Source organism: Pollicipes pollicipes, unplaced genomic scaffold (assembly GCF_011947565.3).
Source record: "Pollicipes pollicipes isolate AB1234 unplaced genomic scaffold, Ppol_2.1 Scaffold_4295;HRSCAF=5057_pilon_pilon_pilon, whole genome shotgun sequence".
NCBI classification, from domain to species: Eukaryota; Metazoa; Arthropoda; class Thecostraca; order Pollicipedomorpha; family Pollicipedidae; genus Pollicipes; species Pollicipes pollicipes.
The window spans coordinates 39,297,095-39,319,893 of record NW_023596461.1 but is presented as its reverse complement, the minus strand read 5'-3'; the positions used below and the strand labels follow the sequence as shown (position 1 = coordinate 39,319,893).

At 61.7% G+C, this 22,799-nt stretch overlaps 1 protein-coding gene across 1 annotated transcript in view; it reads right to left on the bottom strand.

Annotated features, from left to right (window-relative positions):
* The window catches only part of Nipped-A (Transcription-associated protein Nipped-A), a 113,398-nt gene that overhangs the window by 41,448 nt on the left and 49,151 nt on the right, over window positions 1–22,799 (bottom strand). The window contains 21 exon segments of the mRNA XM_037220554.1: window positions 679–854; window positions 1,514–1,642; window positions 2,803–2,891; window positions 3,254–3,436; window positions 6,477–6,685; window positions 7,474–7,570; window positions 8,044–8,232; window positions 8,707–8,757; window positions 9,324–9,456; window positions 10,937–11,151; window positions 11,865–11,958; window positions 12,740–12,871; window positions 13,507–13,610; window positions 13,665–13,691; window positions 14,058–14,144; window positions 15,732–15,889; window positions 16,942–17,074; window positions 18,062–18,164; window positions 19,171–19,247; window positions 21,703–21,825; window positions 22,172–22,308. Of these exon segments, the coding sequence (XP_037076449.1) occupies window positions 679–854; window positions 1,514–1,642; window positions 2,803–2,891; window positions 3,254–3,436; window positions 6,477–6,685; window positions 7,474–7,570; window positions 8,044–8,232; window positions 8,707–8,757; window positions 9,324–9,456; window positions 10,937–11,151; window positions 11,865–11,958; window positions 12,740–12,871; window positions 13,507–13,610; window positions 13,665–13,691; window positions 14,058–14,144; window positions 15,732–15,889; window positions 16,942–17,074; window positions 18,062–18,164; window positions 19,171–19,247; window positions 21,703–21,825; window positions 22,172–22,308 (2,646 nt within the window).

The window sequence follows — 22,799 nt, the reverse complement described above, 5'->3', positions numbered from 1 at the left end:
GTCCCGCATCAGCAAAGGCACGGCCTTTCCCACCTGGGACCGGAGAGCAAGACGACTTTCGCCAACCGACGACAGCATGAACAACTCAGACGCTGGTGACAGATCGACCCAGGGCCACAGGATGAAGACGAATGCTCCACCAATTCATCACAACTTATCTTCCATTTATCGAACTTCATGATATAACCTCATCTTACGAACACAATCCTATCCAGTGTGTGCTGTTTACGGTGGGTTTAAATAATCATTATGCGTCAATTTACGCCGCACGTAAACTTTGAAAGTCGTAGGAGCGCCGCGATCTGTGGGGGGGGGGGGGGGGGCAGACGAGACAGTGTCAGGGCGAGATAACAGAGAAAAACCCAATTGGTACAGCTCGTCGGTGAATCCCGACCATCATGGCCACCGGCCAGCGGTCAAGGCTAAGACGAGCCGCAGATGCGAAGTTGACCCTTGTCCGACGCCTGTGGAGGGGTACAGGCCGGGGAGCGGGGGGGAAGGGGTAGGGGAGAGCAGGGGGGGGGGGGGGTAGGCCGGAGAGCAGGGTGGAGGGGGTAGGCCGGGGAGGGTGCAGGTTTGTACCGGCCGGGGAAGGGGTGGAGGGGGGGAGGGGTACCGGGGGGAGTGGGGGGCGGGGGGAGGGGAGAGGGCACCGGCCGGGAGAGCGGAGGGTCTCACCGACGCCGATGCCGAAGGTGGCCACCAGCTTCTTGACGAAGTTGAGCGTGTGCGGCGTGATGGTGGCCTCGGTGACGGCCCCCCGGCTGTCGAACGCCAGCGCCAGGCACTTGGTGAGGGCCTGGCGCAGCTGGCGCAGCACACCTCCTCGTACCAGTTCTCTCGGAACACACCATCTGCAGCCGAACGGGCGGTCAGACGCCGCAGGCCGACACTCCCCGCCCACTCCGTCAGGCAAAGGCGGGTCGCGAGAGGGAGGCCGACGTGTCATTACGACAAGACAGACTCGCTCCTATCAATTGTCTGTTGTTTGGGCTTTCGGGCACGGCAACAGCCCAGCCGCACAGCGAACACCCGCCGCCCGGAGCTGTTCCCGAATCAGATCACCTCCAGTGACGGAACGCACATGCTCATACAGAATCGGAGCAATGGAGACAGCCGTCCCACCTCGGAAGCACTGCATACTGTATATACTAGGCGCATCGTAGTTCAATCATCACATGATTACAAATTTTGCCAAGAACACATTGCGCCACTATCAAAAACTAATATAACCTTGAAAGCATATGCATCTGCTTGTACGCAAATGCATATGCATGTTGGGTACGTTTTGTAAATAACTATACGGGCATCGAATGCATAGCACGTTAAGCGAATTCAACAACATGAGCATGTCACATCAACGATTGTCTACGTAGACGCAGCACATATTACTTCGTCACACCCGTGTGCGTGTTACGCTCTTCGGCGCACATTTTGTACGTACGCAAACACACATACACTGGCAATACGCGCCGGCCTGGCGACCGGCTGCGGCGCTCTCTGCCAAGTCTACGCGCCGGTGGGGGGCGCCAGGGGCGGCCACGCGGCCGGCCGGCAGCCGCTCGCGCCCACCTGATCGACGATGCCCTCCAGGCTGGACAGGATGGTCGGGTGCACGTCGCGCTGGTTGTGCATGATGCGGCTGCAGCGCCACATGGGGCCGTGGCGCGGATGGAGCCGGCGTCAGCGGCCGTCGGTGTCGGCCCGCCGCGCCGCCGCCGCGCCGCCGCCGCTGGCGTCACCTGGCGGCCGCGCGCCATGTCAGCCGCGCGCGCCACACACGCCGAGCCCGCCCCAGCCGCTGGTACATGACGCACGGCGCTCCGACGCATACGCGCTCCTTTGGCTGGTACAGAATGAGGGCTGAACCGCTTGCCGATGTTCTTTATGGCAATGCATTCTATGACGCGACAACGGAGTGTTAGACGAAGTCATGCAGCTTACACATCATTTGCTAGACAATAAGACAATTGAAATTAGGATAACAACTTAATATTTTAAAGGTGGGTCAGGTATGAAGGTATCAAAACCAAACAGCCTTCTTCCCAGAATACTTGTTTGCTGAGGTAGTTTTGACGCTCACTTCGAATTTCTTGACTTAAAGGACGTCACCAGTAGTCTTATCTTAACTTAATGTTCAGGTCAGGTCACTGATCAAAAACAGCCGTGATCCACCTTTTGTCTTGCGCAACATGCTGCATAGAGTAGTTCGCGACGTTCATCTTGAACTCAAATATAAAGATAACGCAAAGTTTTTTGTTCATCTTGAACTTTTAGGGGCACATAAAATCCCTGATCTGATGTCATACCCAAGTGACCTCTTGCTTACAAAATGTATTCAGGTAAAGGCTGGCTGCACGAGGAGGTCTTAGGGCACTTCGAGGAGTTCTCAGGGCACTTCGCGCACCGAACTCGACTTTCATCTCATTGACCCAATGGTAATGATAAAAAGTACATGCTAAAGGCAAAAAAGGTAAAGGTAGAGTCTACAAATTTGATACCATTAAGTTCCCACAGATCCTTTTCCACTTAGTGAATGGGTGTTCCTAGGTCTTAATTTTCGATCTTCAGGAGAGGAGCGGGGGGGGGGGGGTCAAATTGAGCCGTCGAGCGAATCACATTTCCAACCGGCCATCCGAGCGCATGTTGCGCAGCGCGTCTGAGAAACGGGTGAGTCGGCGTGGTCAACCGGGAATCTCGCAGCCCTGGTCTACCGGATCGGCGCCGCGTGGCCGGACGCACCTGAGGAGCCGGCCGGGTCGGAGCTGTCACGCGCCGCCGCCGCGCCGCCGCTCTGCCCGCTCGTCTTGTGCCGCTCCCGGCTCTATCTTGAGCGTGAGGTAAAGCGTGCGGATCGGGAAGTACACCGCCTGCGGGAACGTGCGGCCCACCTGCCCAGAGCAGAGGCCGCGTCACAGGCGGCCGACAGTCAGCCGGTCAGTCAGAGTCCAACAGGGTCCAGTCAGTCAGAGCGGTCGACGGAGTCAGTCAGAGTCAGAGTGGGCCGGGCGGACAGCTGAGCGGTCTCCGGCCCGCAGAGCACCGCACGAACGGCCGGCGCCGGACGACCCTGCAGCGCCAACGGGCACACCCAGAGGTACAGAGCGGCTTGCGAGGCCGCTCCCAGTAGTCGCTGCCCCGCTGCCCACCGAACAAGCCATACATACACCGTGAGCTTCCTGTGGGCGCGTCCGCATGCACTGGTTAGCATCACGCGGCCCCGTGTTCGGCCTGCATGCTCACTGGGTGAGACCCGGTCCGTGTGCTCACACTGGGTGAGCAGGTTCATGATGGGCTTGCCCTCGTTGCGCACCAGACAGGTGAGCAGCTGGGGGATCCACGGCAGCCAATGGATGGGCGGCACGCTGGCACAATAGTGCTCCACCGCCTCCGCCAGCGTGTTGGCCTCGTCGTTGTACGTCAGCAGCCACAGCACCTGAAGCGGTGTGCCGGTGGCGGCATCAGACAGGTATGGTGACTAGGCCGGCGCGTCAGAGTCAGATGTCTCGCCGCCGCGGTGGGAAGCAGTGCTTGAGCGGTATCACGGCAGAGCAGAGCACCGGGTCCCGCTGTACGGGGCAGAGGGTCCTCCAGAGCACCGGGTCCCGCCTGTACCGGGGCAGAGGAGGTCCTCCAGAGCACCGGGTCCCGCCTGTACCGGGGCAGAGGAGGTCCTCCAGAGCACCGGGTCCCGCCTGTACGGGGCAGAGGAGTCCTCCAGAGCACCGGGTCCCGCCTGTACCGGGGCAGAGGAGGTCCTCCAGAGCACCAGGCCCCGCCTGTACCGGGGCAGAGGAGGTCCTCCAGAGCACCAGGCCCCGCCCGTACCGGGGCAGAGGAGGTCCTCCAGAGCACCAGGCCCGCCCGTACCGGGGCAGAGAGGTCCTCCAGAGCACCGGGTCCCGCCCGTACCGGGGCAGAGGAGGTCTCCAGAGCACCAGGCCCCGCGTACCGGGGCAGAGGAGGTCCTCCAGAGCACCAGGCCCCGCCCGTAGGGGCAGAGGAGGTCCTCCAGAGCACCGGGTCCCGCCTGTACCGGGGCAGAGGAGGTCCTCCAGAGCAGGCCCCGCCCGTACCGGGGCAGAGGAGGTCTCCAGAGCAAGGGTCCCGCCCGTACCGGGCAGAGGAGGTCCAGAGCAGGGTCACCGCCTGTACCCAGGGGCAGAGGAGGTCCTCCAGAGCAGGGTCCCGCCCCCTGTACGGGGCAGAGGAGGTCCTCCAGAGCACCAGGCCCCCCCGTACCGGGGCAGAGGAGGTCCTCCAGAGCACCAGGCACCGCCCGTACCGGGCAGAGGAGGTCCTCCAGAGCACCAGGCACCGCCGTACCGGGGCAGAGGAGGTCCTCCAGAGCACCGGGTCCCGCCTGTACCGGGGCAGAGGAGGTCCTCCAGAGCACCAGGCCCCGCCCGTACCGGGCAGAGGAGGTCCTCCAGAGCACCAGGCACCGCCCGTACCGGGCAGAGGAGGTCCTCCAGAGCACCAGGTCCCGCCCGTACCGGGCAGAGGAGGTCCTCCAGAGCACCAGGCACCGCCCGTACCGGGCAGAGGAGGTCCTCCAGAGCACCAGGTCCCGCCCGTACCGGGCAGAGGAGGTCCTCCAGGCACCAGGCACCGCCCGTACCGGGCAGAGGAGGTCCTCCAGAGCACCAGGCACCGCCCGTACCGGGCAGAGGAGGTCCTCCAGAGCACCAGGCACCGCCGTACCGGGGCAGAGGAGGTCCTCCAGAGCACCGGGCCCCGCCCGTACCGGGCAGAGGAGGTCCTCCAGAGCAGGGTCCGCCTGTACCGGGCAGAGGAGGTCCTCCAGAGCACCGGGTCTGCCCGTACCGGGCAGAGGAGGTCCTCCAGAGCACCGGTCCCGCCCGTACCGGGCAGAGGAGGTCCTCCAGAGCACCAGGCACCGCCCGTACCGGGCAGAGGAGGTCCTCCAGAGCACCGGGCCCCGCCCGTACCGGGCAGAGGAGGTCCTCCAGAGCACCGGGTCCCGCCTGTACCGGGCAGAGGAGGTCCTCCAGAGCACCGGGTCCCGCCTGTACCGGGGCAGAGGAGGTCCTCCAGAGCACCGGGTCCCGCCTGTACCGGGCAGAGGAGGTCCTCCAGAGCACCGGGTCCCGCCCGTACCGGGCAGAGGAGGTCCTCCAGAGCACCAGGCACCGCCCGTACCGGGGCAGAGGAGGTCCTCCAGAGCACCAGGCACCGCCCGTACCGGGGCAGAGGAGGTCCTCCAGAGCACCAGGCACCGCCCGTACCGGGGCAGAGGAGGTCCTCCAGAGCACCAGGCACCGCCCGTACCGGGGCAGAGGAGGTCCTCCAGAGCACCAGGCACCGCCCGTACCGGGCAGAGGAGGTCCTCCAGAGCACCGGTCCCGCCTGTACCGGGCAGAGGAGGTCCTCCAGAGCACCAGGCACCGCCCGTACCGGGGCAGAGGAGGTCCTCCAGAGCACCAGGCCGCCCGTACCGGGGCAGAGGAGGTCCTCCAGAGCACCAGGCACCGCCCGTACCGGGCAGAGGAGGTCCTCCAGAGCACCAGGCACCGCCCGTACCGGGGCAGAGGAGGTCCTCCAGAGCACCAGGCACCGCCTGTACCGGGGCAGAGGAGGTCCTCCAGAGCACCAGGCCCCGCCTGTACCGGGGCAGAGGAGGTCCTCCAGAGCACCAGGCACCGCCCGTACCGGGCAGAGGAGGTCCTCCAGAGCACCAGGCACCGCCCGTACCGGGGCAGAGGAGGTCCTCCAGGCACCAGGCACCGCCCGTACCGGGCAGAGGAGGTCCTCCAGAGCACCAGGCACCGCCCGTACCGGGGCAGAGGAGGTCCTCCAGAGCACCAGGCACCGCCCGTACCGGGCAGAGGAGGTCCTCCAGAGCACCAGGCACCGCCCGTACCGGGGCAGAGGAGGTCCTCCAGAGCACCAGGCCCGCCCGTACCGGGCAGAGGAGGTCCTCCAGAGCACCAGGCACCGCCCGTACCGGGGCAGAGGAGGTCCTCCAGAGCACCAGGCACCGCCCGTACCGGGGCAGAGGAGGTCCTCCAGCACCAGGCACCGCCCGTACCGGGCAGAGGAGGTCCTCCAGAGCACCAGGCCCCGCCCGTACCGGGGCAGAGGAGGTCCTCCAGAGCACCAGGCACCGCCCGTACCGGGCAGAGGAGGTCCTCCAGAGCGCCAGGCACCGCCCGTACCGGGCAGAGGAGGTCCTCCAGAGCACCAGGCACCGCCCGTACCGGGCAGAGGAGGTCCTCCAAAGCGCCAAGCCCAGCCCGTACCGGGGCAGAGGAGGTCCTCCAGAGCGCCAAGCCCCGCCCGTATCGGGGCAGAGGAGGTCCTCCAAAGCGCCAGGCCCCGCCCGTACCGGGGCAGAGGAGGTCCTCCAAAGCGCCAAGCCCAGCCCGTACCGGGGCAGAGGAAGTCCTCCGGAGCGCCAAGCCCCGCCCGTATCGGGGCAGAGGAGGTCCTCCGGAGAGCGACTGGGTACCGACCTTGGATAGGTACTTGCGGCTTTTGTTCTCCTTCTGGTGTCGACAGGCGTGCAGGAAGCAGGTGATGGCCGATACACCTGTCTGCAGGTTGCTCGGGTCCCGGAAGAACGACGACTCCATGAACTCGCCCCACAGCGCCCAGGCCTTGAAAAGCGTGTCGTCCATCTGGACGGCCGCCGAGAACGCCTTGTTGGCGTCGTCCGAGCGACCTGCCGACCGGACGCGCGCGCGGAGGTCAGCGGGCCGCGCGGCGGACAGCGGGGCCGCGCGGAGGTCAGCGGGGCCGCGCGGAGGTCAGCGGGGCCGCGCGGAGGTCAGCGGGCCGCGAGGAGGTCAGCGGTAGCCGCTACACACAGACACACAGGCAGACGGACAGATACGGGTCGGCGGGTCCGTGGATCAGAGCGTCGAAATTCAGTCGTGACAGAAAAGTAGAGCTGTGAGCTAGTAACGTCTGAATGACGGAACCGTGGAGCTGTGAGCTAGTAATGACTGAATGACGGAACAGTGGAGCTGTGAGCTAGTAATGACTGAATGACGAAGCAGTGGAGCTGTAAGCTAGTAATGACTGAATGACGGAACAGTGGAGCTGTGAGCTAGTAATGACTGAATGACGGAACAGTGGAGCTGTGCGCTAGTAATGAGTGAATGACGAAGCAGTGGAGCTGTGAGCTAGTAATGACTGAATGACGGAACAGTGGAGCTGTGCGCTAGTAATGACTGAATAACGAAGCAGTGGAGCTGTGAGCTAGTAATGACTGAATGACGGAACAGTGGAGCTGTGAGCTAGTAATGACTGAATGACGAAACAGTGGGTCGGCATGGATCGCGCAGAACGCCCGCATTTCACAGAGGGTTTGCATCTCGCAGTGACCGGCAGCAGTCCCAGCCGTCACACATTGGAGCGGACGGCAGCGATATCACTGTTGCCAAAACACGTGCGTAGGAGACAAATGGATATCGGCTAAACTGTTGACCTAGGATTCGACGGGCTTACCAACGAGTGACAGGAACATGCCCTTCAGAGCGTAGAACTCGGAGACCATCTCCTTGGTGAAGTACTTCATGTTGGTGTGTTCGATCACCTCCAGGCCCTGAGGGTGGCACACACCAATGATGCCGGCTTTGGTATGGGCGCGCGTCGGAAGCCCTCTCTCGGTTACTTCGCTGGTGGTGTCAGCGCCCAGGGACCAGGACACAAGCAGCGGGCCACGGCGCTCTGTCCGGGAGCACAAGTTCCTGACCACTAGGTCAGCGAGCCCCTTATCCTCCCGGGCCTCGCGTACAGCAACCAGCACACTGCTCACTCACAGGCAGACAACGTACACATCTGCATTCCAATCGCTGAGGTCACCACTACATCTGCAAAACAATAGACGGGCGGAAAAACGCTAAAGCAGCGCAGCCGGTGGTGGCGGGGGGGGGGGGGGGGGCGTCCTTCACATCCTGCAGCTCGGTCTTGCTCATGCCCTGTCCGGCGGCGGGGGAGGGGGGCGTCCCTCACCTCCTGTAGCTCGGTCTTGCTCATGCCCTGTCCGGCGGGGGGGGGGGGGGGGGCATCCCTCACCTCCTGTAGCTCGGTCTTGCTCATGCCCTGTCCGGCGGCGCTCTGGTGGTAGCACTTGACCTGCTGGCGGATCTTCTGGAAGCAGTCGACGATCGGCACCGACGGGATCGTGTGCAGCCGGTTCAGGTTCTCCAGGCACACGCCCATCAGGCCGTGCTTTCTGCCCATCTTGCCGTAGTGGATGATGGCCTGGTACAGAGGGTGGCAGGTCAGCTGGCTGGGGGGGGGGGGGGGCGACCGACCGCGGGAGCCGCCTCTGGACCAGCACACTCATACAGGCACAGCTGGCTGGAGCGGGATCGACCGAACGCGGGAGACGCCTCCGGACCAGCCAACCCACACAGACACAGCTGGCAGGAGCAGGGCCGACCGACCGCGGGAGACCGCCTCTGGACCAGCACACCCACACAGACAGCACGGCGGCTAACCAAAGTCGGAACAGCAGAGCAGCACACGCAGACCGGTAAGGCAGCAGCTCGCCAATAACCGCAACCCACAGGCGGCTGGCCAGCTGGCTGACCAGTCATCACCACACAACCATACGGGCGCCCAGCACAGCAGTTCCCCCAGCCGAGCCCGCCGGACGGCCACCTGACGCCTCGCCCAGCTGCCGGCGCCCGGCCGGTCCGCGCCGGCGGCCGCCGCGCCACGCTGCGCGCCCACCTGGGCCGAGGCGTGCACGCCCAGCATGCTCTGGTTGTTGGCGCCCTGGTCCTGCCTCGCTGTAGTGTTTGACGATGAACTGGTAGTGGTGCTGGCGCCAGGTGAACACATCGCTCCAGTGGCTCAGGTCGTCGCTGATGACCGGCAGGCGATTGCCGCCACGTTTTTCACGATAGCCTTCATGTCGTGCAACGGCGTTTTGCCGGCTGTGCAGCAGGTTCTGGTGGATCTGCGCCGCCTCCTGCAGCTCCAGGATCTGCCGGGTCGGGGTCGGCGTCAGCCGGGGCCCACGCAGCTCTCCAAGACACGCACCATCCATCCCGGCACAACCCCTTGCTGTTCTATGCCGCAGCTGCCTCCGCAACAGCCAGCACGACAGCCAGCGCATATAACACTCTTACAGACACACTAAGCCCCACACTCGCCCTCACATGATGGGCGGCGTGCAATGTGGCGGGACCGGGTCCAGGTCGGGTAGGGCCGCGTCAGGTCAGGTCCGGTCAGGTCGGGCCGCCGTCGGGGTCAGTTTGGGTCGGGTCGTGGTTGGGTCGGGCCGGATCGGGCCAGGTCAGGATCGGGTCAGGTCGTCCCCCACCGACCCGTCGCGGCTCTCTCACCTGCTGCGCCGCCTGCAGGTAGAGGCCACGTGCACGTGCGACAACGATGGAGGGCAGCTTGCGCCACTCCTTCATGCACTGGTTTGTGGCCAGGTCGACCAGCTTCTTCTCGACGTTAGAGAGGTGCGTCCTCCTCCGGAGGTGGCAGATGGCGATGTAAGCCGCGGTACAGGTTCACCTGCCGCCGCGCCCGCCAGTCGTCAGTGCGCTACCCCGGCACGGGGCCCGGCGTCCGACTCGACTCGCGTCCGAGGCCGGCGTCGTCCTCGCCGGCGTCCGACTCGCACGTGACACGTGGCGACAGACACCTGGAGCCCTAACCGAGCCTCAACCCCGGTTACGGTCAGGGGAAATCTCACCAACAATGGCGGCATCATGGCAGTACTTCTGGCACCCTTTCATCGGTGCGACTTTGTGTCATGTTGGTCATCAACTTGTGCTGACGCCAGCCATCACCAGTTGACAACGGCTCGTACACCGGGCGGCTGCGGACTCCCGGCTCGCCGACTACTCTCACCTCCGCTCTCCCCCGCCCCCCCGGCTCGCCGACACTCCATACCTCGCTCCTCCCCCGCCCCCCGGCTCGCCGACACTCTCACCTCGCTCCTACCCCGCCCCCAGTCTCGCCGACACTCTGCCTCGCCCCCTCCCCCGCCCCCGGCTCGCCGACACTCTGGCCTCGCCCCTTCCATCTCCGCCCCCCGCTCGCCGACACTCTGGCCTCGCCCCCTCCCCCGCCCCCCGGCTCGCCGACACTCTCACCTCGCTCCTCCCCGCCCCCCCGGCTCGCCGACACTCTGACCTCGCCCCCTCCCCGGCTTCCAAACTAGCTCTGAGTCCGTCCTGCTGCCGCGACCGTCGCGGCGTCGGGGGGTCGCGCGCCCTGCTCACCTTCCAGCCCATCTCCTTGGGGCAGTTGACCTCCACTTGCTGGAGGGCGTCCTTCATGAACCCCCCAGTTGGGCAACGCGCCAGGCCGAGTCGAGCACGAGCGCCGGACTGGCAGCCGCTGCCGAGCGGCCGTACTCGAGCAGCAGGTTCCCACTGGTTCAGCTCCTTGCAGCAGCGGATCCACTGCTGCTCCACCAGCATCATCTCCTGTGGCAGTGCGCCCATCCGGCCCGCTGTCAGCCGACTTGGCGGCGCTCAGCCCACGGCCAGTAACGTGGAACCGAACGCGACGGTCAAAAGGACCACCGGTCGAAGGACGCCACCCAACATCCGAGCACGAGACAGCCGAGACAACCGTGCCACTTGTGGGTCGAACTAGAGGCCAGCCGGCACACCACGGCATCAGCGGCCGACCAGCGGCCGGACCGCGCCGCCCGACCGCGACACGTCCACCAGCAGTCCGACCAGCGGCCGGCCGCGCCGCCGGACCGCGAACAACGTCCACCAGCAGCCGACCAGCGGCCGGCCGCGCCGCCGGACCGCGACACGTCCACCAGCGGCCGGCCGCGCCTGCCCGACCGCGACGCGTCGACCAGCGGCCGACCACGCCGCCCGACCGCGACGCGTCGACCAGCGGCCGACCAGGCCGCCCGACCGCGACACGTCCACCAGCGGCCGACCAGCGGCCGGCCGTGCCCGCCGCTCACCTGCTGCAGGCTGACCGGAGCCGGGGGACGTGGCGTAGTCGGCCCGGATCTTGTTCGTGGTTAAGCTCGTAAGCGCCCTGCGCCTGCTCGAAGAAGCCCTGCTGCTCGTACGCCAGCGCGATGTTGGTCTGCGAGTACTTGGCAATCTTCTGCCACAGGCCGATCCAGAGGTCCTCCTCACGCAAGAGCTTGTACAGCTCGCAGAGGCTTTCCAGGATCTCCAGACTCTCCTGGAGCAGACCGCCGGGTAGTCAGTCCCATCTCCAGACTCTCCTGGAGCGGACGCGAGAGAGGGTCAGACGATCCCTTGACTAGCCCTGAGCAGGCGCACTGATGTCCATGTCACAAATGACGCCAGACAGCCCGACTCCAGGACCCCGACTCTTCTGGAGGAGAGACAGGGTGCCAGGCGACGCCTTCACGACGACCCACTATCCTGGAAGAGACCTGGGGGGGGGGGGGGGGGGAGGGGGAAGTCCAACGGCCTCTACAGGTTCATGAAGTATTTCCTAGAGGATACACACAATTGCTGTGCCTTACAATCAACACATCTGTGGGTACCTGGTTTTGAATCCACGGGCAAGGAATGTTTAAAATCCTAAGCCCGTGATTCCCCTCTCATCAATGACTGAACTGAGCATGCTTTGGGTCCGGAAGAAACGAAAACCATTCTGCCGACCAGCAAGCAGGCCTATGAGAGACATTCTTGCAATGTTACTATCTATAGACGACAGCATAGATAGCACATCGCACGCAATTGCACTGTTCACATTGTAATAGAAAGGACTTACTTTCACCTGCCGACACAGAGGTCGATGTTTTCAGTCAATGGTTCTTTCCTGTCCACCTCACGTCAACACACACTAAAACAGGACTACGTGTACAGTATACACTACCCAGCAGCGTCATTAGCACCGAGCTGGGGCAGCCTAGGTCGGCGCACCTCCTTGGTGTTGGTGGCCGGCTCGAAGTCGTACATGTCGGCCGCCTCTTTCTTGGGGCCGGATGAGCTGAAGGGAGCTGCTGTCCAGCGCCATCTGCTCCAGCGACAGCCGTCATCCGGTACCACAAGTTGTGGCTCTTGCCCAAGTAGCGCATGATGCACCTGGAGCGCGCGGCGAGAGTCGGTTGGGCGGTGCGGCGCCAGCTCCTGCGCGCCGCCACGCGGACAGAGCAGTCTGGCCGGCGGCCGGGCGGCCGGAGAGGCAAGGCTCGGGCATCAGCTGAGCTGTGCCAGCGCGCGGGGAATCAGCTGGGGTGGCGGACAGTCGGGCGGGACCGGCGCAAACACACGCCGCCCTTCCGTCACTGGTCACACTGCCCTGCTGTCGGCAGTCAGCTATTTCAGGTCCAAGCGGCGAAGACTACAGCCACATAACATCAAGCATGCTGTTACCCGGGAGCCAAACAAGATCCAGCTACAACCGCGACACCAGCTGGCTTTCAAATGACGAACCAATGAGGAAGTAACTGCGCATGGCAAACAGACCGATGACAATACCGGCACAGTGCGTCATTACACTTGGGTCGCTGCTACCAAGTATGCAATAGTGCTCCTGGAAAAACATGGCCTAAACTGGTCCCATGGCAACATTAAGAGACGCAGTACGTCACACAGCCACAATACGACCCCAACCTCAACCTCAAACCTCAACTCAACCTCAACCTCAACCTCAACCCCAATCACCTAAGCCTCAACCTCAACCCCCAACATCCGACAAGCAGGGCAGCAGCGGACCGTACACTGGGTCTGGCGCACGCGCAGTTTCCCGTCCGGCCACGGCGGACACGGCAGCGCACCGACACCAGCTCACTCACGGCTTCAGGGTGACCGACGGCTGGCAGTGCACCAGCGCCTCCACAAACGTGTTGAGCGCCGACGGCGAGCAGTCCTTCTGGATGTTGTGCGCCCCCGACACCAGGAACGGCACCAGTTCAGCCGACCAGCGACTGAAACACGCATACATCATCAACTGGCCGATTCCGACAATGGTGCTGCGTTAGCTGGCACAGGCGTGAAGCCGGTGGGATTCCCCCGCATACGTCGTGATGAGCATGGTCTGGTATGACAGTGTGATTAGGCTGGGCTGAGAGAGTAACCTCATAAGCTCTGATCGACCTCGAATTTCCATGCTATACTTACTTCGCTGCACAGGACAACCCGTGTAGCAGTCTGGTCCAAATCTCAGGGATGGAGGCGCCGCCCGGCGACCGATCCCATATCGAGTCCATCAGCTCACACATCATCAGGGATGGAGGCGCCGCCCGGCGGCCGATCCCATATCGAGTCCATCAGCTCACACATCATCAGGGGTGGAGGCGCCGCCCGACGGCCGATCCCATATCGAGTCCATCAGCTCACACATCATCAGGGATGGAGGCGCCACCCAGCGGCCGATCCCATATCGAGTCCATCAGCTCACACATTATCAGTCCTCAGCTGTGATGAGCCGACAGCACGGATGCTGCTAAAGACAGCCGCTGCCACAGGCGCGTACCAGCGCCAGCTGACACGTCCCGTTATTGAGGTCGATCGGGGAGACGAGAGGGGAGGGGGACGGAGCACAGTCACGCTTCACCGCTACCATACACAGAGCGCCTCAGAGACCGTACGCACCTGCTGCTGCCGCTCGCTGAGTGTTTTCCAGACGCGCGGGAAGAAGTCGAGCCAGAGCCGCTCGGCCAGCGGCTGGTCGCTGTGGCAGAGCTGCGTCAGCGCCGCCAGGAAGTGGGGCGTGCGCACCTCCTTGCCGCCCTCCAGGAACTTGGCCTGTGACAGCGCGAGAAAGACGCATGTCAGACGAACACGCCGCACTGCGGCACTGGCGCACCCAGCTGCCGCGACGTCCAAACCGTACGGCGGCGAACGCCAAGGGGTTCCGCAGATTCGAAGACGCTAGAGCGAAGCAGGCGAGCTGAAGGCCATGGTGAAATGACCACCCCATGACGTTTCTACAGTATGCGAACTAGCAAACGCGTTCAACCGCGTCCTCGCAGACAAAGGCATGCAGTGTCCTGGGAGCACAGCGGTAATCTCACTGGTGCATATTCGTCTGTCTGTTTGCATGGATGCGCATGCCTGCGCGCGCGTGTGAGCATACGTGTCAGCGTCAGCGGGCGCCAGTTGTGCTCTGACCTGCCTGGCGACGAGCACCTGCAGCGGCACGGCGGGCGGGGCGCTGGGCCGAGCCGTCTCCCCCTGCTCGCCCAGCTCCAGCTCGTCCTGAAACGACACATACGCCCCCCGTGGCCAGTATGACAATCAGCTACGTCGTTCTGCTCCTCAAATAAACACTGCTGGAAGCGTCCCACCCAAAGTGTCAGGCGAAGAGAAACTTCGCGACCAATATCGCCGCTCAGGATATTGGGTGCCGATAGTTCAGTAGCTAAGGCTGCACGTATGGGAGACCAGAGGTACGGGGTTCGATTCCCCGCGGTGCCCGCTCTTCATGCCAGGGTGAGAGGAAGCCCCACAATAAAGCCTCGACAACCAAGCGCGTCGTCAGGCCCCAATGCCATACACCCATTACGTCTCCAGGAACATCTCTCAAGTGAATGAGCGCTCGACGCTGGAATTTACGGTACTCGTGCACCCTAGACATTTTATACATTGGTGAAAACTAAAAGGTCGCACCCTCGATAGTTCCCGAGTGACGGCCATTTTGCGCGTGTCACGTGATCGTACCCTCGATAGTTGCCGAGTGACTGGCATTTTGTGGGCGTCACGTGATCGAACCCTCGATAGTTGCCGAGTGGCTGGCATTTTGTGGGCGTCACGTGATCGCACCCTCAATAGTTGCCGAGTGACTGCCATTTTGTGGGCGTCACGTGATCGCACCTTCGATAGTTGCCGAGTGACTGCCATTTTGTGGGCGTCACGTGATCGCACCTTCGATAGTTGCCGAGTGACTGCCATTTTGTGGGCGTCACGTCGGCCACATCACGAGGCGGGTATCCGATACCTTACTTTTTCCCCAGAATACGCAATGTTAAGGACGTTCTCATAATGATTTGCTGTATCTTACTGTGCTTCATGCGGTTCTAAAAGTAACATGTAATCAGGTCATCCAAGATCATGTTACGTCAAATGCTGCAGAGGAATACACATTTCCAGGAGCAATTTCCAATCATCTAATACATTATTGGTCACGTTAACCGATGGCTGGATGACTGGGTGGGCGGGCCATGCTGACTGGTGTTGTCAGCTGACTGGTTTGGCTATTTTGGGAGGCTTGTTTCGTTGCCGCCCCATACTTAGGAGGTAACCGGATGGGTGAAAGCACGCAACGCCTGACCCGGGTGGTCGGGCGGACCTAAGAAAGGCCGAGTGTTATGTGTGGTGGCGCCGTGAGTGCAAATGTAAATACAACTACCCACCGAGGTGACGAGTGGGATGACGCACACTGCACAACGCCACTGTTCATAGCATCGACTGCGGTGACCGCCGCACCACTGGGCGCCCACCGACTCCCCTGCGGCCGGACCGGACCAGGCCCCGGGACCGCGCGCCCACCGACCCCCCTGCGGCCGGACCGGACCAGACCCCGGGACCGCGCGCCCACCGACTCCCCTGCGGCCGGACCGGACCAGACCCCGGGACCGCGCGCCCACCGACCCCCCTGCGGCCGGACCGGACCAGACCCCGGGACCGCGCGCCCACCGACTCCCCTGCGGCCGGACCGGGCCAGACTTCGAGCCCGCGCGCCCACCGACTCCCCTGCGGCCGGACCGGACCAGACTTCGAGCCCGCGCGCCCGATGACTCCTCTGCGACCGGACCGGACCGGCGCCAGCAGCCTGACGTGACGTACGTTGCTGCTGTCGGTGTTGTCCAGGTCTGCTGCCGGCTCGACGGCGCGGGACACCCGGTACTGGTGGAAGGCCTGCCGCTCGCCGGGGTCGCCCAGCTGTATCACCGACGACAGACTGGGCAGCTGCAGACTGGCCGAGGACAGCTGCATCGGCGAGTCTGCCGGGTGAGGCCGGACCGGCCGTCACAGGCACGCGCGCCGAGTGGCGGCACGCGGACCCGGCTCGCCGCTCCCAACGTCCCCAGCCCGTCAAGAAGCTACACGTTGACGTCACCAATACTAATGAGCCTTGTAGCACTCATTAAGTACAGCTGCCACATATCGTCAAATCCTGTCAAGCCCAACGTTTTGTTGGTGCCTGGGCATTTTACAGTGCACAAAGGGGAAATTTTACACACTTTTGGGGACTTGAGCCCCTGTGCAATTTTACAGCTATTCTCTATCACTCCCGTGGAAGTACATGAGAAGAATGACATGAAAATCAAATTTGCTGTTCAAATACCCAATCTTTTTAGAACCGCAATCATAGTAAGTGCACCAAAATAAATTGATATCTCTGATACCTTAAGTGGTGTATTATAATTCGGTTGGCAATTTGGTGGTCGTGGCTATGGCTGGTGGTGCTTACGGAGCGGGCCTACTTGGGCTTTTACTCATGATTCATTCCATCACTAATGAGGTACGCTAAAGGAAAACGTGTAATATCTCGAAATCGTCCCGATTTGCTCGAAAAAATGGCTGAAACAACAAACCCACAAGCCTTCACTTTGCGAGACATGACGATGCTAAGAGCATAGCAAATACAAATGCTTGCTTGGTACGAACTATCCGCCAAACGGCAAGCCACACCTTTATCAACAGAAATGTGCTGATGGAGCGAGCAGTACCAATTTCAACGGATTCTTTGGAACGCCTCGCAGTTACTACACCATGCAACATAAGAAACAAACTGCTAAACCGTGACTACGATATGAGCCCATTCGCATCGCGCTCGAGACGTTTATTTGACACGTCGATTTTTGCCACGAGATAAATCTAGAGGACACTGCAAAGTGAGGACTTGCAGCACGCTCAGTACAACCGCCAATGGGCAAGTCCTTAATACAGGCGACCGTAAATAAACAATATAGCCCAGCTTATCTAGGGACCGGCAAATGCAGCTGAGGTTTCTTCCTGCGTCAGCTGGCGCCGGGCCGCAGCGGCCACTCACGGTTAGCTGTGACGAGCAGCAGGTCCAGGCACTGCTTGATCCAGTAGTGGTGTCCGATGTGCTCCCAGTTCTGGCTGCACACCACGTACAGCAGCCGCTCGTGCAGGCGGCGCTTCATGCTCGTGTCGAACACCTGCCGCGCACGTCCGGCCCGTCAGGGACGGCCCGACAGTCAGGGGCAGCCAGGGACGGGGCAGCCAGGGACGGGGCAGCCAGGGACGGGGCAGCCAGGGACGGGGCACCCTGGCTGTCAGGGGCAGCCAGGAACGGGGCACCCTGGTCGTTAGGGGTAGCTAGGGACAGGGCGCCATGATCGTCAGGCAGAGGGGCTGGGCGACACTGGACCTCAGGGACGGGACAGGGACGTCAGCCGCCGGCTGCCAGGGATGGGACAGTCAGGGACGGGGCACCCTGGTCGTTAGGGGTAGCCAGGGACAGGGCGCCATGATCGTCAGGCAGAGGGGCTGGGCGAACACTGGACCTCAGGGACGGGACAGGGACGTCAGCCGCCGGCTGCCAGGGATGGGACAGTCAGGGACGGGGCACCCTGGTCGTTAGGGGTAGCCAGGGACAGGGCGCCATGATCGTCAGGCAGAGGGGCTGGGCGACACTGGACCTCAGGGACGGGACAGGGACGTCAGCCGCCGGCTGCCAGGGATGGGACAGTCAGGGCTGGAGCCAATCGTCATGAACCAACGAGTTTGTGGCGACACCAGGCGATCAAGACATGCCAGCGTAGGGGAAACCGAGGGACGCCGGGCCGTCGGAGACAGCACAGTCGGGACGGCCAGTCAGTTTGGAGCTGTAAGAACGAATTGTAGCCAGCTCTGAGTAACGACCCGTCTGGCCATTGCCATACGAAAAGACGCTGTCCGGTCTGTTCCTTTCAAGGTACTAGAAGCGCCATCAATACTGGAGTTGCTAATGCAGTTTTAGAAATTTAAAGGCGCAGTTATGCTGCGGTATGGTTTATGTTTGAGACCGCCAACAATCCGACTTGTCAATATCCCTGACAACGAACACAGCATGGACGGTTTTCTAAGGGCCTTGATCTGTCCCGCGGTGCGAGCGAGCGCGACCACTCCTGCGCCCACCCGACCGCGGTTGTCGGCTGACCCACCTCGAAGAACTTGGACCGGATCTGGGGCTGGGCGCAGCGCAGACCGGACAGGAACGCCGGCTCCAGCTTCACCGTCAGCTCGGTGCTCTTCAGAGCGTCGTCTCTGCGGCAGAAGAGGGGCCGTCAGCTACCGCGGCGGGTGGCGTCACACGGCCTGCGCGCGCTGCCTTGCTCTGTCCGCCCTTACTTAAGATCAGTTTGTCCTGCGACTGACCGAGTTCGATAGCCAGAGCAAGCGGCTTGCACGCCGGCATTGGCGCAGCAGGCGGATCAGCAGAACTAACGCTGAGCACGCAGCACCACGCTGCTCGTGTGACACTGAGCCAGTAGACAACACCCCCGCTTCCCCTCCGCCCACACACACATCATAATGCAGCGTTCGTGCATCGCAATGTAAAACAGGACGCAAAGCGCAGCCCAGTGCATCAGCCGGCGCACGGTGTAGCCGGGCTCACGGATGGCGAACAGTTTATCTCGCCCCCGGGAACACCCCGACTGCGGTCCCTGGCCGCGGCGACAGCCCCTCTGCAGTTGGCCACGGGCCGGGGTGCAGCGGCTCGGAGGACTGGCCAGGGCGTCCCCTACGCCCTGATACCCCGCACGCCCATGATCCCCTGCACGTCCCTGATCCCCTGTACGTCCTGATTCCGTGTATCTCGGTACGTCTCACATCTTCTGTGGGTCCCTGGTCCCCTGTACGTCCCTGATCCCCTGTGCGTCCCTGATTACCCGTACGTCCCTGACCCCTGTACGTCCCTGACCCGAGTGCGTCCCTGATTCCGTGTATCTCGGTACGTCCCTACATCCTTTATGGGTCCCTGATCCCCCGTACGTCCTTGATCCTCTGTGCGTCCCTAATTCCGTGTATCTCGGTACGTCCCGCATCCTCTGTGGGTCCCTGATACCCTGTACGCCTCTGGTCCCATGTGCGTCCCTGATTCCGTGTATTTCGGTACGTCCCACATCCTCCGTGGATCCCTGATCCCCTGTATCCAGCAGGCCCACTGCCGCTTACCGATAAATGTAGTTGACCAGCTCCAAGAACTGGGCCTGCACCTCCGGGTCATCGGTGAAACGTTTCTCGATGCAGTGCATCAGCTTAACCCAGCAGGATCGACTTCTCGCGCAGTGAAGGTCCCTGGTTGATGGCGATCGGCGACTTGTTCTTCACCCACTCGTCCACCATCTACACCGCAGGGTAGACGTTGCCAGTATGGTCACCAGAACAGAACAGCGATAACGCATTATGAATGAATGATGCATGCACTGAATGCACCAAGAAAACCCTATAAGCTGACTCTGCGTGAAACGTGGCCACATGGGATGCTGCGCGCAGCATACGGGATCAGAGCCCGAGCTTCTCGAACCTGTTGTGGCCGAAGACTGCTTCACTTATCAGCATCCCTGACTGTTAGAGTCGCTCATTTCACCCGGCCATTTCCACACCGGCTGCTGCCGCCGGGTTAAGCGCCACCAAGACGCATAAGGAGATACGCTGCGCCGGATTATGACCTGTCGCAGTCTGAATGACAATCGACGGAAAGTACCGATCAGCGAGATCCAGCGTTGCACGTACTCTCCTCTCTTAACGGGCAGAAAACATAGCTTATACCTGGCAATACACAGTGAGCCTAAGTTAAGGACTGCTTAACAATGTAATTAAGCATTCATCCCTTATAGCGTTGCCTTGTAGGAGTAAATCATTTGTCGTTGAACTGTTGAAAAGAGAGGTTTTACCTTTGTGATGGCCTTCAGAACCTTTGACCTCGGACGTCTTGTCGATCAGATTGACCAGAATGGCGCCGATGAAGGACTTGCGCATATCCAGTCCATGACGCCCACACGGTTTCTTGACCAGTCCAGCGCCAGGATCAGGAGGTCGACGGCCACTCTGCGCCGACGGACACGACGCCTGAGACTGACTCGTCGGCCAGTCCCACACACGTCGTTGACACGTCACGCGGGACAGGTCACTGTGCCCATGGCCCCAATATCCGACATCGCGCCGTAGATTTTACTTGATTTCGTGTACTCTGCTCTACAGCCCTGCCTCCTCGCGAGCCGGGTGCGTGTCACATGCACCTGACGCATGAGCTGCGTTTGGTAGGCTGAGATCCGAATACTAGGTGGGGATGACTTCTCATGCTCCCCATCCCCTCCCCCCCGTGACGTCTTGATACTGGCCATGGACAAGCAGTAAAACTGAATGATTCCACTACATGCATATTATCGATCACAAACACACCCAAAATAAAAACAAAACGAACAGATCAGCCTCATACACGAGGATTGCTGTGAAGTGTGCCGTTTTCACCCATTCTGGTGCCGGCACACGCCCGAAGGAAGCGTAATAAGTTAATTTTTTGCAACAAACGGATTTTTCGTCCTCATAAACCTTCACAAACTCACATCACAACGAAGGTAAACGGTGTTGTACTCGACGGCCAAATTAGTCCGGTCGCTGAGCGTGAGACGGGGGGGGGGGGGGGGGGGCGGGGGACTTTACAAGTGTTTCGGACACATGCCGTAAGACTTTTGACAAGTGAAGATCATTTGGGCCAAGTTCCCAAATGCGGCAAAATGCTAAAGCCTGACACCGGTTTCTGACAGCCCAAATTCGGTGATTATCCTAACACATTCTAATGTACGGCAGCGTTGGGCGGCCCACAGTGGAGGCCCTGCACAAGGATCGGTACGCATGAGTAATGGTCGTCCATTTCAGCCAAAAGGCGGCGCTAGGCCCCTTTGAGCAGGTTTGCGCAAAGGGCCGCACTCTTACCACGGATTACCCCACCCACAAAACAAGGCATGCCTACAGCTGCGCCGCCGCACTGTTCGCCTACCCGGCGCGGACTCCCTCCCCCTCCTCCTCCCCCCCCCCGCGCTGCCAGCTGCCGCGCCGTCCACCTGCCCGGTGCGGACTCGTGGCCCGCCCCCCCCCCCCCCCCCCCAGCCGCCGCACTGTCCACCTACCCGGGGTGGACTCGCCCGCCGGGCGTCAAGTGGTCACGTGCCATGCGCTGCGCACGCGCATAAAGCTGCTGATGAGCCGGTCCACGTAGCAGGGGTTGCTGTGGCCGGCCGCCTTTAGCACCATGAGGGGTGCCGTACAAGCTGGACGGCGTGGCGGACGTGTTTCTTCTCGAAGCCACCAGACCCTCGAACACAACCTGCCGGCGACACGCCCAGACGCCCAACATCCATTAAACCGCACTTCAGCTGCACTGGAAAGCAACAAGCCACTGACGATCAGCCAGCACCCCTGGCAGCCGACGGCACCGTCCACAGCACCAGCTATTACACAGATCAGAGGGACTCGGACGGCCTACGGCGAGCCGATCCCCATACGCTGCGGCCTCGCTTTGGATGGAATGGTGCGTCACGCGTTCTCCAACACGAAGAGCCATTGGCGAGAATCACATCAGAGCACGTGCCATAAAAGTGACTCACGTGAGCAGCCCAGAACGGCGCCCCCAGAGGACCCCTTCCACACCCGCCCGAAAAGTACATCAGACCAGCGTCACGCCACGTAAGCCGTACTTGGCGGCCCGTACGCCCAGCGCCGGCGGCCAGTGACAGCAGCGGACGGCGGCGAGCGCGCCGGCTCGAGCTCCCGCGCCCGCCGCCGCCTCCACACTCGCCTTGCTGACGTGGTTGTACAGCGACTCGAGCTCGTCGTACTTTGAGGCCACGGAGGAGCCGGTGGGCTCCGTCGGGAACATGTTCATCAGCTTGGTCAGCAGCAGGTGGACGGCCCTCACCACCTGTGTACGCCGACGAACGTTCACTTCATATTTGTACCATGTCGCCCTTCTCTTGTTTACGCCACACGTCGCACTGTGTCAGTATCACAGCATCAAACCTGCAGCTAACCACAATTGGAACAACGTTGCGTTGCAACTTATCTTATCATCGAGAAGCGGCAAGCATTGGGATGGAACTCTGCCAGTGATCTTCCAGTAGCTTCCTGTACCTGCCAGTAGCTTCCAGTGACGTTCAGTTTTCACATACCCGAACACAAACCCAACGAAAGGGTTCGTGCGTGCTTTGCAGCATGTTGCAGGTTACCCAAAACCAAACACTGGGCGGCGATGCGTAGCCCAGCAGCACCCTTCTGGTTTGGGAGGCCATGCACGCGGCCAGGCCCCGCTGCAGGTGCTTGAAGTTGGCCAGGATCTGGTCCCGCTTCAGCATCGTCAGCAGGTAAGCCAGCAGGTCAGGGCAGTGCAGATGTTGCTGTAGTTTGGCTGCGGCGATTCTGAGGATGGCCGGCAGCCCGCCACGGGTTCAGCGTCAATCGTACGCATAACACGCCAACGATGGTATGCCACCATACAGGTCAACTGACTACGTGTAAAAACTTTCTATAGACTAGGAACTGTGCATATGGTGAACGATACAGCGTATCCCATTTTATACAGTCAACTTTTTGTATGACTCTCCTACTTGTGAGCCATTCGGTATTTTTCCCGGTGTGCAACACAAGGCACAGAAGCATAGTTCGAGGCTGTGGATGCGCTTCCATCGACGTGTTTCCGGGCTTTTTTCCATCACACAAATTGCGACTGTAAGGCAACGGAACCATGTACCACAGTCGCATGATTGCGACTGGCGCCGGGCACGCCTGAGGTCTGCCACGTGACCGACGTGGCGCGACAGCGAGCGAGCGGCGCCGCACCACGTGACCGACGTGGGCGCGACAGCGAGCGAGCGGCGCCTACCACGTGACCGGCCGCCG